Source organism: Emys orbicularis, chromosome 4 (assembly GCF_028017835.1).
Source record: "Emys orbicularis isolate rEmyOrb1 chromosome 4, rEmyOrb1.hap1, whole genome shotgun sequence".
In the NCBI taxonomy this organism is placed as follows: Eukaryota; Metazoa; Chordata; order Testudines; family Emydidae; genus Emys; species Emys orbicularis.
In genome coordinates this window covers 135904872-135919989 of record NC_088686.1, presented here as the reverse complement: position 1 = coordinate 135919989, position 15118 = coordinate 135904872, and the positions used below count along the sequence as shown (strand labels likewise).

At 44.6% G+C, this 15118-nt stretch overlaps 1 protein-coding gene across 1 annotated transcript in view; it reads left to right on the top strand.

Annotated features, from left to right (window-relative positions):
- The first annotated feature begins 263 nt into the window (after nt 1–263).
- SLC26A8 (solute carrier family 26 member 8) overlaps nt 264–15118 on the top strand; it is a 38805-nt gene continuing 23950 nt past the window's right edge. The window contains exons 1-11 of the mRNA XM_065404143.1: nt 264–466; nt 1742–1990; nt 5190–5329; nt 6502–6618; nt 7755–7930; nt 9015–9179; nt 9672–9821; nt 11061–11143; nt 12189–12336; nt 12991–13104; nt 14501–14578. Of these exons, the coding sequence (XP_065260215.1) occupies nt 264–466; nt 1742–1990; nt 5190–5329; nt 6502–6618; nt 7755–7930; nt 9015–9179; nt 9672–9821; nt 11061–11143; nt 12189–12336; nt 12991–13104; nt 14501–14578 (1623 nt within the window). The remainder of the gene's footprint in view (nt 467–1741; nt 1991–5189; nt 5330–6501; nt 6619–7754; nt 7931–9014; nt 9180–9671; nt 9822–11060; nt 11144–12188; nt 12337–12990; nt 13105–14500; nt 14579–15118) is intronic.

Sequence of the window (15118 nt, the reverse complement as noted above, 5' to 3'; positions counted from 1 at the left end):
TGGGGCAGGGCTACAGGGCGCCGAGCTATTGCTGGGAGCATCGGGAACCTGGGCCAGGCTGGGCGGAGAGGCAGGGCACAGACCTGGTCATTTCTGGGTATTGGGGCTATTTTGCTCTCATACATCAGAGGGAAGCTGCTCCTGTGGTTCTAGTGTCTCGGGATTAATTTCACTTCCCCAGCGTGACAGACTTCTGCAAACTCAGTCCTAGCCCGCTGCCCTAGGGCCGCCTGTACGCAGGAGCCCAGGGAATAGTGGGGCGGATGAAAGCTGCTAAATCACCTCCAGCTGGAGTCCCCAGCGTGTTCTCGCTTCACTGTGGCCCTGTCTTCTCGACTGGCGGAACCGCCTTTTTGTGGCTGGGCGGTGTACAGCGCCAAGGATCAACATCAAAGCAAGCAGCTGTGTACATGCTTAACTCCGAGCACGTGTTTGAGAATAGGAAATTCTTTGGGAATAGATTTAGGCATTTGCTTCAAAATGAAGCATGTAGTGAAATGCCCTGTGAAATGGAGCTCAAGCTTAGTGGCAGCACCAAATAATCAATGAAGTGAAATGACTGACACAAGGTCACAGAACAAATAAATGGCGGTCAGCATTTGAATTCGGGGGGGGGGCTCCCTTTAACCGCTGGACCATGCTGTCTGCCTCTTGAGGTGGCGCGTTTTATAGGCGCTATTATTCAAGACAGACGTGAGTCACTAAACTGCTTCTGAGGGGCATATGCATGCAGCTACATAAAGCGCTGGTTCTTTTGCAGTTACATAAAATTGGGTTTGAAAAAGTAGGTGGATGCAACAAAAACCAAAGAACTGCGCTAGAAGAGGCCATTAAAATACTGGGGCTGTCAAGGTGCCTGATCTTTTTGCTTCACTATGTACCGTGCAGCGGATGAGAAGTTTTATGAGTTGTACATGCACTTTTCTTCAGTATCTGTGCAGTATCCGCAGACACAGCCCCCCCCCCCCCCATGGTGTTGGAGAAGGGAGGGGAAAGGATCATACCCGGTTACCCCATGGGGTTGGAGGCGGGAAGGGAGGGGCTCAGACCTGGGCACCCCCTGGGGTTGGAGGCGGGGCTCAGGCCCCCGCGGGTGAGCTGTGGCAGTATCCCGTGCACCTCGCGCCCCACCAAGGGGTTGGCAGTTGGCGAGGCCCGGCCGCCCCTGCGAGTCTCGAGGCCGCGGCGGCGGCGGCTCAGGTTGCTGCGGGTGAGCGGGCCCTGGGCTCCCCCAGTTCCCGGCAAGCGAGGGGTGTGTCCCCGCCCGGGGAAGGGCCGGGCCCGGCGGTGGCTGGCAGCACTGGGGTCAGGAGGAGGGGGCGTGGGCGAGTCGAGAGATGGGAGGGAGAGGCCGAGAGGGAGCCGGGGGCATTCGGCCCCAGCCCCTCTGAAGAGCTGCCCCAGCCACAGGGATCTGGGAACAAGGGTCCCATTCTTCCCCCGGTGACCCCAGTGAAGTGACTCTTGAGGGTGCTGCAGGGGAGGGGGTGGGGGGTGCTAACACTGCCATTGTGCCACTACTGCGCCGTGGACAGAGGACCTCAGCCTCCACCCCAGGGGCTTGGGTGCACAGGTGCTGGAACTGGGGGTGCTGCTGCACCCCCTGGCTTGAAGTGTTTTTTTTCCATCATATCCACGGATTACAGTTTGGTTCAATGGCTCTCAGCACCCCTGGCTTAGTCAGTTAAACATTCTCTTTCAATGAGACACTCCAGTTCTGTGACCTCCTTCTTCCCTTCAGTGTCACGGGTAATGACAACGGCTTTGATTTCACCCTCTCGCCTTCCCTGTTCCCACGTTTTTTGACTGTCCACTATCAGTGTGACCGCATGGAGCCAGATGCTGAGACTATCAGCGCTCCCAGGCAGCTAGGGAAGTACAGAATCAAGAGAGGCATATACACTGAAGAGCAGTTCCAGAAAAACTATGAAAGAAACACCCCCTCCCCAAGGAACAGGGACTTCAGAATCCAAGGAAGGGTCCAGTGCAGGTGAGTAATGTACCAGGAATTTGGCAGGTATGAAGAAGCTGAGGAGCCAATTCAGGTACCAGTGTAAAAACACTTACTGACCCTCCTGCTGCCCCCAACTCTACTACAATAAAGAGGTGACTGATACAAGCTGAATCAAAGCACCAAACTGTAGAGTCCCATGCCTGGAACAGGTAAGCAGGGCCATCTGTGTGTGTTTTGCCACCAAAGATGGAAAATGTTTTTGGTGCCTTCCAGACGACTGCGCAAAACAAAAGCCATCAAGCAAAACTGTTGAGAGAAAAAACACACACAAAATCAGGGATTTGGGACCTCTCAATGCAAAGATTTAGTGCCCCCAAATGTTGGTGCACATGGCATCACTCACCTCTAAGGCCAGCCCTGCACGTGAGTCAAGCTTACCACAGCACTGGGAGAGTTTCTGCCTACAGACCACAAAAGCCTCTGTTTATTTCACAGCTGTGGTAATGCATGAGGCAGCTATGCATAGTGAGGAGGGATTCTGCTGATTGTTTCAGTCCCCTCCAGTGCTTCCTTCCACCCTAGCTGGCAGACACAAGGTTACATCTGGTTTTCCTGGCATTTGTGTTTGCTATTTTTGTTTAAATTCTCCCAAGTACCACTTTCAGTTCCCGCCTAGAGTAGAAAGAGACTAGGTTTCCTAAGAGTATGGCAGAAATTGCTGTACCTCATTCTGCCGCTCTAAGGTTCCCTCCTAGGATGGGCGAAGTGAGTGTGCAAATGCAGTATTAGTTAATGTAACCCCAGCCTGTTCTTCCCAGTAGGGACTTGCCCTGCCAGAGTACTCTTGGGATTGGGGTGTATACCCAAAGACTCAAAATACCCTTCTACGCTGAGATGCTGACCACAAAGGAGCCTCTTTCAGCAGCATCAGAGGATGTCCTGTTCTTCCACCAAGGAAAAATTAACCAGTCAAAGTTTGGAAACTAATTTGTCACATTCCCTTTAGTTTTGTTGTATCACTCTGTCACCCAGACTGAACTGTCCCCTGGGTTATGTTCATCTCCATGTTGTCTCAGGCTTTATTCTGTCAATCATTGGGATTTATTTGGGTTCATCAGGGGGTTGCGTGTGGTAGGTTTTCTTCGTTGGCACCTTTCCTTTCTCCCACATGGAGATCAGGACAGGGGCTTCCTTTTGAAATATCAGTTATTGTTCTGTGGATTGGCCTACAAAGAGCACTATGAGTGGACTAGGTAAATTCCTTATTCTTGAGTCACTTAATAGGAGCACCTACATACCACTGTTCTTATAAAGAAGTAGATACCGAGTCTCCTGAAACTCCAAGTCTCGGCGTTCTGTTTCAACTGCTCACTAGAACTGAAGTGACTGCTGAAGCTTCACCTGCTGTTTTGTGACCCTGATATGACTTGAGGTTCAAAGCTAAGTCTGTGGGTCAAATTCAGCTTTCAGTTACACTGTTGTAAATCTGGAGTAATTTCATTGAGGTGAGTGGAGGCACTTTAGATTTGCATTGATGTAAATGAGAGTGCAATTTTATCTCTGGCCTCCTTTTCTAGCTCTTCCTTTACCTTTAGGAATAATCAGAAAGAAAAACATCGTTCACAGAGATCTCCATTAAGTAGCCATGGGTAGGAAGCTCCATCATATAAAATATAAAATATCTATATTATTTATATAGATATAAAATAAAAGATAGCGATCAGACAAAGTACTAGAGCAAAGCTATCTAAGTTATTTGGAGGAGAGGGTCGAATTCTGTTTAGTTATGGTCTGTGAGCTGGAGCTTACATTGAGGTCTGTGTATTACCCACTGATGTCAGTAGGAGATTTGCACAGAGAGCAAGAGAAGAATATGGCCTTTATGTAGTAGCTCAACATTATTTGTTCGGTGCTTTATTATTTCATTAATTGAGAAAATCTGCCCCCCTATAGGCCTGTTGTTTCTGCCTTTTGTTTCTCTTGCTTCCTCATCCTCCTTTCACTGTTTCTGGCCCACTTCCCTATATTTGTGAGTCTCCTCTGTTCCTTCTCTGTGTTTCATTCCTAGCTGCCAAACCATTGAACTTCACTCACTCCCCATGCTCCCATTCCATCCACTAAAATGATCAGTGATTAAATGGTTAATGTTGACATCAGAGTGTCATAACTGGACTTTAAAGTTGACAGTCCAATCAGATTAATAGGGAAGATGGAAGTTTACTCCTGAAAGTAATTGTATCAGGCTGTCTGCAGACTCGGGCAGATGCTGCATCGGTTACACTTGGTTCGTTTTGGAGCATTATCATTGCAGCCATGATGACTAGAAACTTGCTTTTTTTTTAAATGAAAGCTTAGTTATTAGAAACTCTGATAAAGACGTGGACCATATAAATGCATCATGTGACCCAATGCACAGTCAGTCTGTGGAACTCATCACCAGGGGATGCTGCAAAGGCCAAAAGTATAACTGGGTTCAAAAAATAATTAGATAAGTTCATGGAGGATAGGTCCATCAATATCAATTAGCCAAGTTGGTCAGGGATCCAACCCCATATTCTGGGTGTCCCTAAATCTCTGCCTGCTAGAAGCTGAGATTGAATGACGGGATGGATTACTCAATAAATTGCCCTATTCTGTTTGCTCCCTCTGAAGCATCTGACACTGGCCGCTATTGGAAGACAGGATATTGGGTTAGATGGACCATTAGTCTGACCCAGTATGGCCGTTCTTATGTTCTTAATCCTGACTGCAGGCCGTTAGTTTGACATCCCCATAGTACAGAATATAGTACAGGAAACTAATTTGACTGTTCCCTGTGGTAGATGGACTAGGGGACTTATAAGGCTTTTTCACCTCGTTTTCAAAGATTTTATCATTTTCAATTTTCCACCTTCATCAGAATAGCAGGAATCAAAGCACTGTCTTCCGATTATCTGTGGTACCAAAAATAAGAAATCGGTATGTCCAGAGTTGGGGATCTTAATTCAAAGAGTAATGTGAGTGACACATAAAATGAGTGACACATAAAATGCTTGCTCTTGATTTGAATGGAATGCAAGGGAACCAGACATAGGGATCACTACATTGCATTCATATTATATGTCCACAGGGCCTGAAAGTGGTTAATCATAGCTCTATGCATTTTGGGCGTAAAAAGGACAAAGGCCTGGTAAGGCGCTACAGAGGTGGAAATACTGAACAACAGTGTACACAGAACTTGTCTGGTTCCTTTCAGATTCTCCTGGGCAAGATTCAGGAAGATCATACTCAAGATGTTTCCTATCCTGAACTGGTTGTGTGCATATCGAGTCAGAGAGTGGTTCCTGAATGACATACATGCAGGCCTAAGTGTGGGGATGGTCCAGATTCCGCAAGGTAGGCAAAGAAAAATATTCTTGCATGTCTTCCCATTCCATCCTATTTTTATTCATACCTCATTTTTCCTCCATTCTCCCTAGGCTGATCAGAAGTTTATTCTCCAGTCATGTAGGGTCCTAAAGTGGATAGAGTTTGTATATGCATGCTTTTGTGTACATGCAAGTGCATGGTTTTTTTTCAGGTATGCATCTTGCATATATACACACATTGATGCGGGTATGCATGTGTATGTGTGCGCTTGCAGGATTAGTTTTGGGGGATGAATTTTAAAGTAGTTTTTCAGCTCACATGTGTATGCTTGTGTACATTTGCCTATGCTTACCCTAGTATGGAAGCACTGCTCATTGTTCCATAGTTAAGTTTGAGTTTACTTGTTTGTTTGTTTATTTGCTTAAAGTAGGGATTCAACCACTTTGTTATGAATGAAGAATACAATGTATTCTCCCCAAAGTTACAGCATTTACTCTTTGATTACAGAATACATTTTCTGAGAATTTACAATTAATGAGCTGAGATAAAATTTCTTAAACAACGGATGCTGTGAGAGGGGAAAAAAACTAATTTGTTTCTAAAACTTACTTTAATCTAATTTGGGATCACAAACACTAAAATGCCTTAATAAAAATCATATGGTTATTGCATGGTTTTACTACAGGCAGAATTAAGATTGTTTGGATGCCCCGACTGTTTGTTTCCATTCCTTTTAATATGTTTGTATTTTTTTTAAATTTAATGTGAACTCTGAATTTCCAGGATTTATAATGCTTGATTCTGGAATAATTGTAACATCCCTGTAATGTATTTTACCCTAAATTACTGATAAATACTTAGTCTTTACCCCCAGTCTTTAACATAGTTTTTATTGGGGAATGTACAATGGGCTTCAAGTTGACATCAAATTTCCTTAACTGAATTTATAGCCTGCTATGTACAGGCCTGTACACATCTGCATACATATATTTGTACTTGTGCTCAGCATATACTCTCATACTCACAATATTTGACATACACAGAGATGCACACATGTGCTCTCAAACAAATATGCATACACACGTACACCTTCTAAGATTCAGTATTTTATTAGTATTCTTTGTGACAATTAAAGTACAGTAGAAGATAAAATCTTGCCAGGTACACTTCGCTTTTAAAAATGTATGTTTCTCCTCCAGGACTGTCAGGAGTTTTGTTAACGAGGTTACCACTACCAATTGTCAATGGCTTCTATTCTGCATTCTGCTGCTCATTAACATATGTTGTATTTGGGACTTCGCGCCATATCTCCATTGGTAAGTTTTACTCTGCTCTGTGAATTGGGTCCCCAGGATGTATGGGGTCATGTGCAGAGTTGTCATTAGAGGGTGTGGGAAGTGCCTATATCTATCTTTGTCTCATCTATTTAAGCTTACTTGGTAGCATGGTCTTGGAGTGAGCATCCTGACTCCCAGTCACCTGCTTGGTTCTGACTTGTGTGATCCTGAGCAAATCACTTAGGACTCAATTGTGGACTAACTTGTATGCCCGCACAAGGGAGTAAGGTGTCCACTTACTTCCTTGCACAGACTATCCACATCACAGATACCAGCACAGAGGAGAGAGCCAGAATTCCATGGAAGAGTAATCAGCACCAGACACAGTAGGGCTTGCGCAGAATACTCTTCCTTCCTTCTCTCCCCCACCATCCCCGAGAGCAAGTGGGGAACCAGACTGAGTCACAATTTGGCTTCTGGTCTGCTTGCGGGGTCACACAGCTGCTTGCCATTATCGCATCCTTAATGGTTCTGCACTCTTCCTAATTATATATTCACACAACATACAAACACATGAGACAGAGAGATTTGTACAAGGAGATCAACAAACAAATGGATTGGAGACATAAATCTGTGAACAGAGCCCTGGCAATTATTTTTTGGCGATGGTTCTGATCCTAGACCTCCTTCTTTGTTTTCCCTTCCTTTCAGGTGAAAAGGTTGTCCACTGTATCACAGTAAGTGGGCATAGGGTGCCCTCTAGTCTTAGAGCCAGAGCTACACTTCCTTCTTCAGCTAACTTCTTTCACATTCACTCTTCAGTCTATTTGACAGGGGTAAAAGCTTGTTTAGAGTTTGTATTGAAATAATCTTTGGTCATGCATCTGAATGACTTGATAGTTCATGTTTGTGAGGTTGTAAATGTAGTCTGCTTTTGGATGACATACAGTATCAGGAATTTCATATACTTGGGAGGGAGGTGAGTGAGTATCCGTGTTTGAGACTTGATTTTATACGTCTGAGACATGATTTTATATAGCTATTAAGAAATGTGTGTGAATGTACACACACACACAGAGAGAAAATAGACCTTCTAGTGCATGGGTGGGGGTGAAAGATGGACTTGTGGTTGCAGGGAATCATACAACCTTCTTCTCTGCTTCTGTTGGTCACAGGTTCATTCAGCATTCTGAATGCAATGGTGGCAGATGTTCTGAAGACGCTGAATTTCAGCCCTGTATTGACTGCTAATGGAACCTTTGCCAATTTCTCAGATGCAAATTATATGAAGAGTTACATGGAAGCCTTGACACTTACTGCATCAACAACATTTCTGACTGGGATCATCCAGGTAGAAGTTGCATTCCTTTTAGCTCGCTATGGATGTGGCCTTGATGGACATTGTACAAACCAGGGAACTAGAACTACCAAGAGGTTAAACTTTCTCAGCACATGTTTGAAATATATATTTTTTGCAGTGCATTGTACACAGGGCTCTAGTTCTTTTTCCTCTTATGATTTCCGACCAAGATATGTCAAGGTGCCTCTACCCCTTAACCCACACATTCAATTCATTTCCAAATCCTGGCACATCTTCCTCCATAATATTTCCTGAATCAGCATTTTTTTCTGTCCACACAGCAAGAACTGCTGGAAGCTGAGAGTGGCCGACGGGGGATGGATCACTCAATGATTGCCTGTTCTGTTCATTCCCTCCAGAACACCTGTGCACACACACCAATTGAATCTCTTTGCATCAATTTCAGTTTTTTGACTCCACCTTTAAGACTTTTTTTTGGTCTGACTCTCAGACCACTTGTCTGCTCTTGTCTCTTGCCAGTGATGCCTGGTAGTTTTGGTAATTTATCTGTGGATTTCCATGCTTTCAAAAGTTTGGGTTTCTTGTAAATTTTAACTTAAATCTGAATTTCCTACCTTTTCTAATAGTTTTTTTTTCTTAACTGCAATGTTCTTGTAAGGATTTATCCTTACTTGTACTGATTTCTATACTGACTCTTAATTTTTCTTTAACATTGTTTTTTGTCTTGGAATTATTCCTAATCCATCAGATCAAAAGTGGAAGCCAGAGAATCTCCTTGTGTGATACTGTATAGTTAGCGTTAAATGTTTTGTATTTGGCAGCCTGATTCTCCACTGCTTGCACCTTTATGTAGTCATTTATACCAGTACAAAGCGGATGAAAAATGCTGTCAGGCTGCTCTGGTAGTGTTTTACACTCATTGTGCAAAGTCGATGCAACAGGTACAAATGAGTTCACTTGGTGTAAAGCAGTGGAGAATCAAGCCTTTGGCTTATAAAGGACAAGGAGGGGGTTGGAGAGTTAATGATTAGGTTCCAAAGTAGCTGATCACTTAGTGTCAGGCTCAGTCCCCTTTGTGTCACCACTTCTCATTCCTCTCTTGCCTTCCTTTCAGTTGCTTTTAGGCTGCTTCTGCTTGGGATTTGTCACAACCTATCTGCCAAAGACCCTCATCGACGCTTACCTCACTGCAGCAGCGCTGCATGTCATCGTATCCCAGTTCTCCTTCATCTTCGGGATCGTGATCAACTTCCATATGGGCCCCCTGGCCATTTTCTACGTGAGTAAACCAAACACTTGGTGCCTGCCCCTTGGAGGGGAAGGGGATGAACAGCTTCAGAAATTAAGATAATTTCAGTATAAGCACATTGCTAGGGTAGAAATTAGGCAAGTCTCAACCGTAGCTGCATTCACCTTTCCTAGGTGGGTGTACTATACAGTGTATGCAGATTTTCTGGATGCTAGAAGGAGAGAGGGGCTGGAGAAAGTATATGGTTGTCTACTCACTTTAGAAAATACAATGAGAAGTACAAAGCCACATTTGTGCTGTTTTTTTCTGTATTGCTCTGTATAGAAAACATATTTTTAAAATCTTGCTGTGTTCTTAGTAGCTGTCTCCCTCTTCCCATTAAAGATGCTTTTGTCACAGAAGGGCCTACCAGTTGAAATACAAGGGCATCCTTTGTCATCCTTTTAGAGAGTATGAAATGCCAGCTCATATAAAAAGCTGTAATACCCCCTTCTCATCCTCTCTGTGATGTTTCCCTTTCAGAACCTGTTTCAATATTGCATGGCTCTCCCAAAGGCTAATGCCACCAGTATATTGCTATTTTTGGTTGGCCTACTCATGCTGAGGGTCAGCAATTGTATCAAGATAACTTACAAGCACAGTCCTGTTGCATTCCCTATGGAACTTCTCCTGGTAAGTCTTCTCCATATATCCACTATGATAACTAAAATTAACAGAAACCAGCAAAGTCTCACTATGTGAGAGGCAACTTGGTCTGGTGGTTAGAGCATGGGGCTGTGAACCAGGAACTCCCGAGTCCCATTGTCTGCTCTGCCACTGATTTGCAGAGTGGCTTTGAACAATTACTAAATCTCTGCATCCCTGCCTCCTGAGGATGCTGTGAGGAGTAACTAATGTCTGTAAAGAGATGGGCGCAAACCAAAACACCATGTCTATCCTCTGGATCAGAGTTGAAACTTCTTATCTTTATTTATTGTGGGCAAAATTAGAACCTTGCATCTAAGCACTCATTGGGGTTTCTAAATCCGGATCTGAATCTGAACTTTCCCAGATGTTGGGGATGTTCAGACTCATTCTATTTTAGAGACAGGTTCCAGCTGTGGATTCAGATTTTGTTGTCATCTTTCGTTTACTTTTTCTCTTTTTCTTTTTCCTCTCCTGAGTCTTTTTCTTTTTTTTAATGATCAAAAATATTAAATGTAAAAATAAGTTCAGAACAGGCTGAAAGGAAAACTCTGACCATTTTGCTCGGTCAGAAGTCTGAAAGTTCAGCGGGTCAGAGGTACTTTCCCCCAGGAATAAGGTACTTAGAGTCCAACTCTGATTGATGTTAGTGGAAGTTGAGGCCATCAGCATTTTGTAGAATAGGGCCCATTTGTGACAATGGTCATGTCGGAATCTAGGATCAGAGATTGTAAACTGGTTTCCATCCTGCTTTATTATTAATTTAACAACTGGAGAAAGAAAACGTTAACGCTTTAGTGTTCAAAAATTGTCAAGTCAGTAATAAAGTTGATTTTAATATCTCCTTATATAGGATGCCTCCCATACTGCCACATCACAATCATGGTCACCTGCAAGAAGCTCAGACGTGCCAGTAGTAATATATTTTATTGAAAAGAACATTTTACAGGTTATTTCAAGATTCTCATATATTTCCACTTGCAGAAAGAATCTGTAGGTAGCTGCTGTAATTATTCCTGTGGAATTTTGAACATTCCATAGTTAAGTTATGATAGAATTTTGTGAGCAAGTCTTTAGCTTTCTCCTACTCTTCCACTATCACAAACTAGAAACTGCTTTTCTTATGGTATATTTCTTAAGGAAGTATTGTATAACATGTATGAAAAGACAGTCGCTGCCCCCAAGAATTTACTATCTATAATATAATTGTCCTGTTTTCTTTCCCAGATTATTACAATCACCATTATTGCTAACCATGTGCATCTGCATGCCGAATCCAGTATGCTTGTGGCCAAAATGGTTCCACACAGGTTGGTAATTTCCAGTTATGAATGAAAATGTACTCTTTTTAGAGAGGGAGAGAAGGAGATATGGCCTGCATTCCTTGTTCCGAGATGTATGACTTTGCATTTGGCTTTCTGAAAACATTTGGTTTGAATGGGCCCATCTTACCAAGTAATCCAAATTGTTCTGTATGTCTGCTCTGTCCTCACCATTATTTACCTTCCACCAATCTTTGTGTCATCCACAAATTTTATTTTATTTATTTACATTTTTAGATTAAATTTTATTTTAAATTGTAGAGAAAGGTTCTTGTTTGTGGTTTCTGTTTTTGTTTTTCCAAATCTTTCCACCCCCCCTCTCCCCGGTCATTTTTCTTTACATTTGGCTTTCCTTGCAATGGACTTAAAGTATTTTACAGACATTAATGAACTAAACCTCACACTATCCCTGCAATCGAGATATTAAGTATCCTTATTTTACAGAAGTTGAAATTCAGGCACCAAGAGGTTATAGACGAGCAGTTGAAGCCAAGTGGAAAGTGCATTGCAGTGCAGGATATTTCTGAGAGGAGGGCGCTGGGTGAAACACATTCAGCAATGATCCTTATTGCTGCTGAAAATAGGTGCAGTCTGTGCCCCCTTCATTGTGTGCTGCCAAGGGCAACATGTAGATAGGGGAGCCTAGACACACCCCAACCAGTAGCTCTCTCCCACCTCCCTTAGGGCCATGAAATGCTCCTCTGTGTGTTAGCCAGGTTTCTGCCTAGTGCTTAAGGTAATGCTTGGCATCCTGCCCAGCTCCTGTGGATATGCTGGTTGGAAAGAGGCTACCTGCATGCTCTTTGATCCACCCTCCATCTGCTGCTCTTTTAAACAGTATTCTCCACAAATTACTGACTTACATTTACTGTGCAAATACATTAAGGGATTCTCATGAGATAGCAGTGACCACCCCAACAAGATTCAGAGCATCTCCTGAAGAGTACTGAATGCCATCAGCTGAGGTCCTGAACAGGGGACTGTACGTAAGGCACAGAACAAGATTAAGACAATTTATTCTCTGCTATTCCAGGTTTCTGCCTCCTACGCTGCCAGACTTATCAAATTTGAGCAGGATTGTAGCCCATGCCTTCTCCCTGGCTATTGTAAGCTACTTCCTTCTCATTTTTGTGGGAAAGAGGTACGCTTGTATTCACAACTACAACATCTCCAGCAACCAGGTGAGAGCAAAACCTCACGTGCTTCCCAGACCAGCCGAACTGGACTTACTTGTCACTTACCAAAGCCATTAACTGGCTCGGAGTGTGGTGGGAGTCCCAGAGGCAGAGCAGAAATGCAGCCCAGTGGCTTTACAGCAACTCAGCTACCTTCCCAATGGGAGGAAGAGCACTGGAATCATAATTAGCTGAAGCAGCGTACTATAGTTAGTAACTAGCAAGCTTGCGCCATTTCATATTTAGCTTCTTACGAAGGCATTGAGATTTTATGAGGATGGAACTAAGGCAGGTAGGAAGTCAGCATGACTTCTTGTAGCCTTCGGGGAATACTTGCACCCAGCATTTGCATAGGTACATTGTGCTGTGCATGTTAATTGGGTGTCATTCATGCAGGGTGCTAGAGTTCACTCTCAAAGGACTCTTCTAGAAGAAGGAACTGAAGTTGTTGAGGTCAGTGCTTCAGGGATGAACATGTGGTACAATGAAAAGGAGCGCCGTAGCAAGCACTGCTTTTCAGAAGGTTCCCAAAGCTTAGCAGCACAGGCGGGCATCCCATAAGTGAGAGCAGACAGTAATATCACTCTTGGAAAAAAAACACAGTTACTATGATAAGTAAGTGTTGGGGTTGTGTGTTTTTGTTTTGGCTGTGCTTTATAGGAGCTCATGACTGTGGGGCTATGCAATATCTTCAGCTCATTTTTCAAAAGCTTTGCTGTCAGCTGTGCTATTTCTGGGACTGTCATTCAGGAGAAGACAGGCGGAAAAACACAGGTGAGTTGGGTTGGTTGTATGAGCTGCAACACCTGATCAGGAGGTCAAGCTTCCAGACCCACATCTAGGATCAATATAATTCCACTAGGGCAGGGGTGGGCAAACTTTTTGGCCCGAGGGCCACATCGGGGTTGCAAAACTGTATGGAGGGCTGGGTAGGGAAGGCTGTGCCTCCCCAAACAGCCTGGCCCCTGCCCCCTATCTACCCCCTCCCACTTCCTGCCCCCTGACTGCCCCCCGCAGAACCCCCGACCCATCCAACCCCCCCTGCTTCTTGTCCCCTGACCACCTGTTCCTGGGACATCTCCCCCCGCCCCTAACCGCCCCCCTGGCACCCTACCCCCTATCCAACCCACCCTGCTCCCAGTCCCCTGACTACCCCAACCCCTATCCACACCCCCGCCCCCTGACAGGCCCCCCGGGTCTCCCACGCCTATCCAACCCCCCCCGTTCCCCGTCCCCTGACCGACTGCCCCCAGAACCTCCACCCCATCCAACCGCCCCCTGGGACTTCCTGCCCCTTATCCAACCCCCCTGCTCCCCGCCCCCTTACCATGCAGCTCAGAGCAGCAGGAGCTCACAGCCCTGCTGCCCGACAGGAGCGGCGGGCCAGAGCGCTGGCGGCGCAGCGAGGTGAGGCTGCGGGGGAAGGGAGACAGCAGGGGAGAGGCCGGGGGCGAGCCTCCCCGGCCAGGAGCTCAGGGGCCGGGCAGGACAGTCCCGTGGGCCAGATGTGGCCTGCGGGCCGTAGTTTGCCCACCTCTGCACTAGGGCCTGGTTTTCATCCAAGCAATTTACAGACTTCTGTAAACACCACTTTTCACAATTATGCCTGTGCAAAGTTAATTCCGTCCCCGTATGCTTCTGCATTAACATGTAGTCTTTAATTACATGATCACATACTACTAGTTTTGCAGTATCTATAGCAGAACACGATGGGTCATCTACTTTTGCTGCTGCTCCTGTACTAGGGCGTAATAGTGGTGGTCTTGCAATCAGAGGCACACAATTTCCTTTGCCCCTTTCCTTACTTGAAGGAGGTCTCAAATCCCCCTGCTTATATTGTTTGTGGGCAAATGGTCCTTCAGCTGAAAAGAAGAGTGTATCTGAGTGGTATACAATGTCACCAGGCTCTTTCAGAATTCTCTGAACGGGATTAGGCCAATGGGATGAGCAGCCCAGTGAAAGCTGATGCTTCGGAGGTGGAGGGTTTGACAAAGCAATAGTACTTTTGAAGTACTATTTCCCATTGTCCCATGAAATCCTTCATTAGTTTTGTTACCTCAATAAGATGCGCTGCTGGTGGCTGTACAAGCTTTGATATCTGAGGAGCTTAGCAGAGGAGCAACACGTGGTAAGCTCCGGAATGCATCTCTAACACAATATTTGTGTTCAGTTTGCAGCACTAATTGGAGCATCCATAATGCTAGTGGTAGTGATGAAACTAGGACACTTTTTCCAGTCTCTGCCTAATGTAAGTGAATTTGAAATAGAATGTAAGTAGGCTGCTCCCATAACTAAGCATCATACAGAAGTCTTCCAGAATGCATTAGGGATTACACTACAGTTAACGGTTTCAAGGGATGGGACCAAACCAAAGTCACAGATTCAAACTCCCCTAAACTTTATAGGGCTGAAAATCCAGATAGAAAATTTTGCATCTCAGGCCCATTTCTGGTTGTTTAGAAAGAGCTTGATCTCACTGGCTGAAGCATAAATGAAACTTCATAGCCAGAATCCATCATTTAAAAATAAAGGTTTCACTTATTATCTTAGTCCCCTATCTTGCAAACTCTTACACCGAGTAGTCCCATTGAACTCAACGGAGTTATACACTTCCATGAAGTACTCTTAGACATAAATGTGTACGTGTTTGTAGGATTGGTGTCTTAGAGACTTCACTAAAGGACACAAAACCCTCCAACTGGAATTTGGTTTTAGTATGTCTGGTACCAGCTTGGACTTTGAGATTTATTCCAAAACCAAATGGTCTCCTAAACGGCCTCCCCCAGAT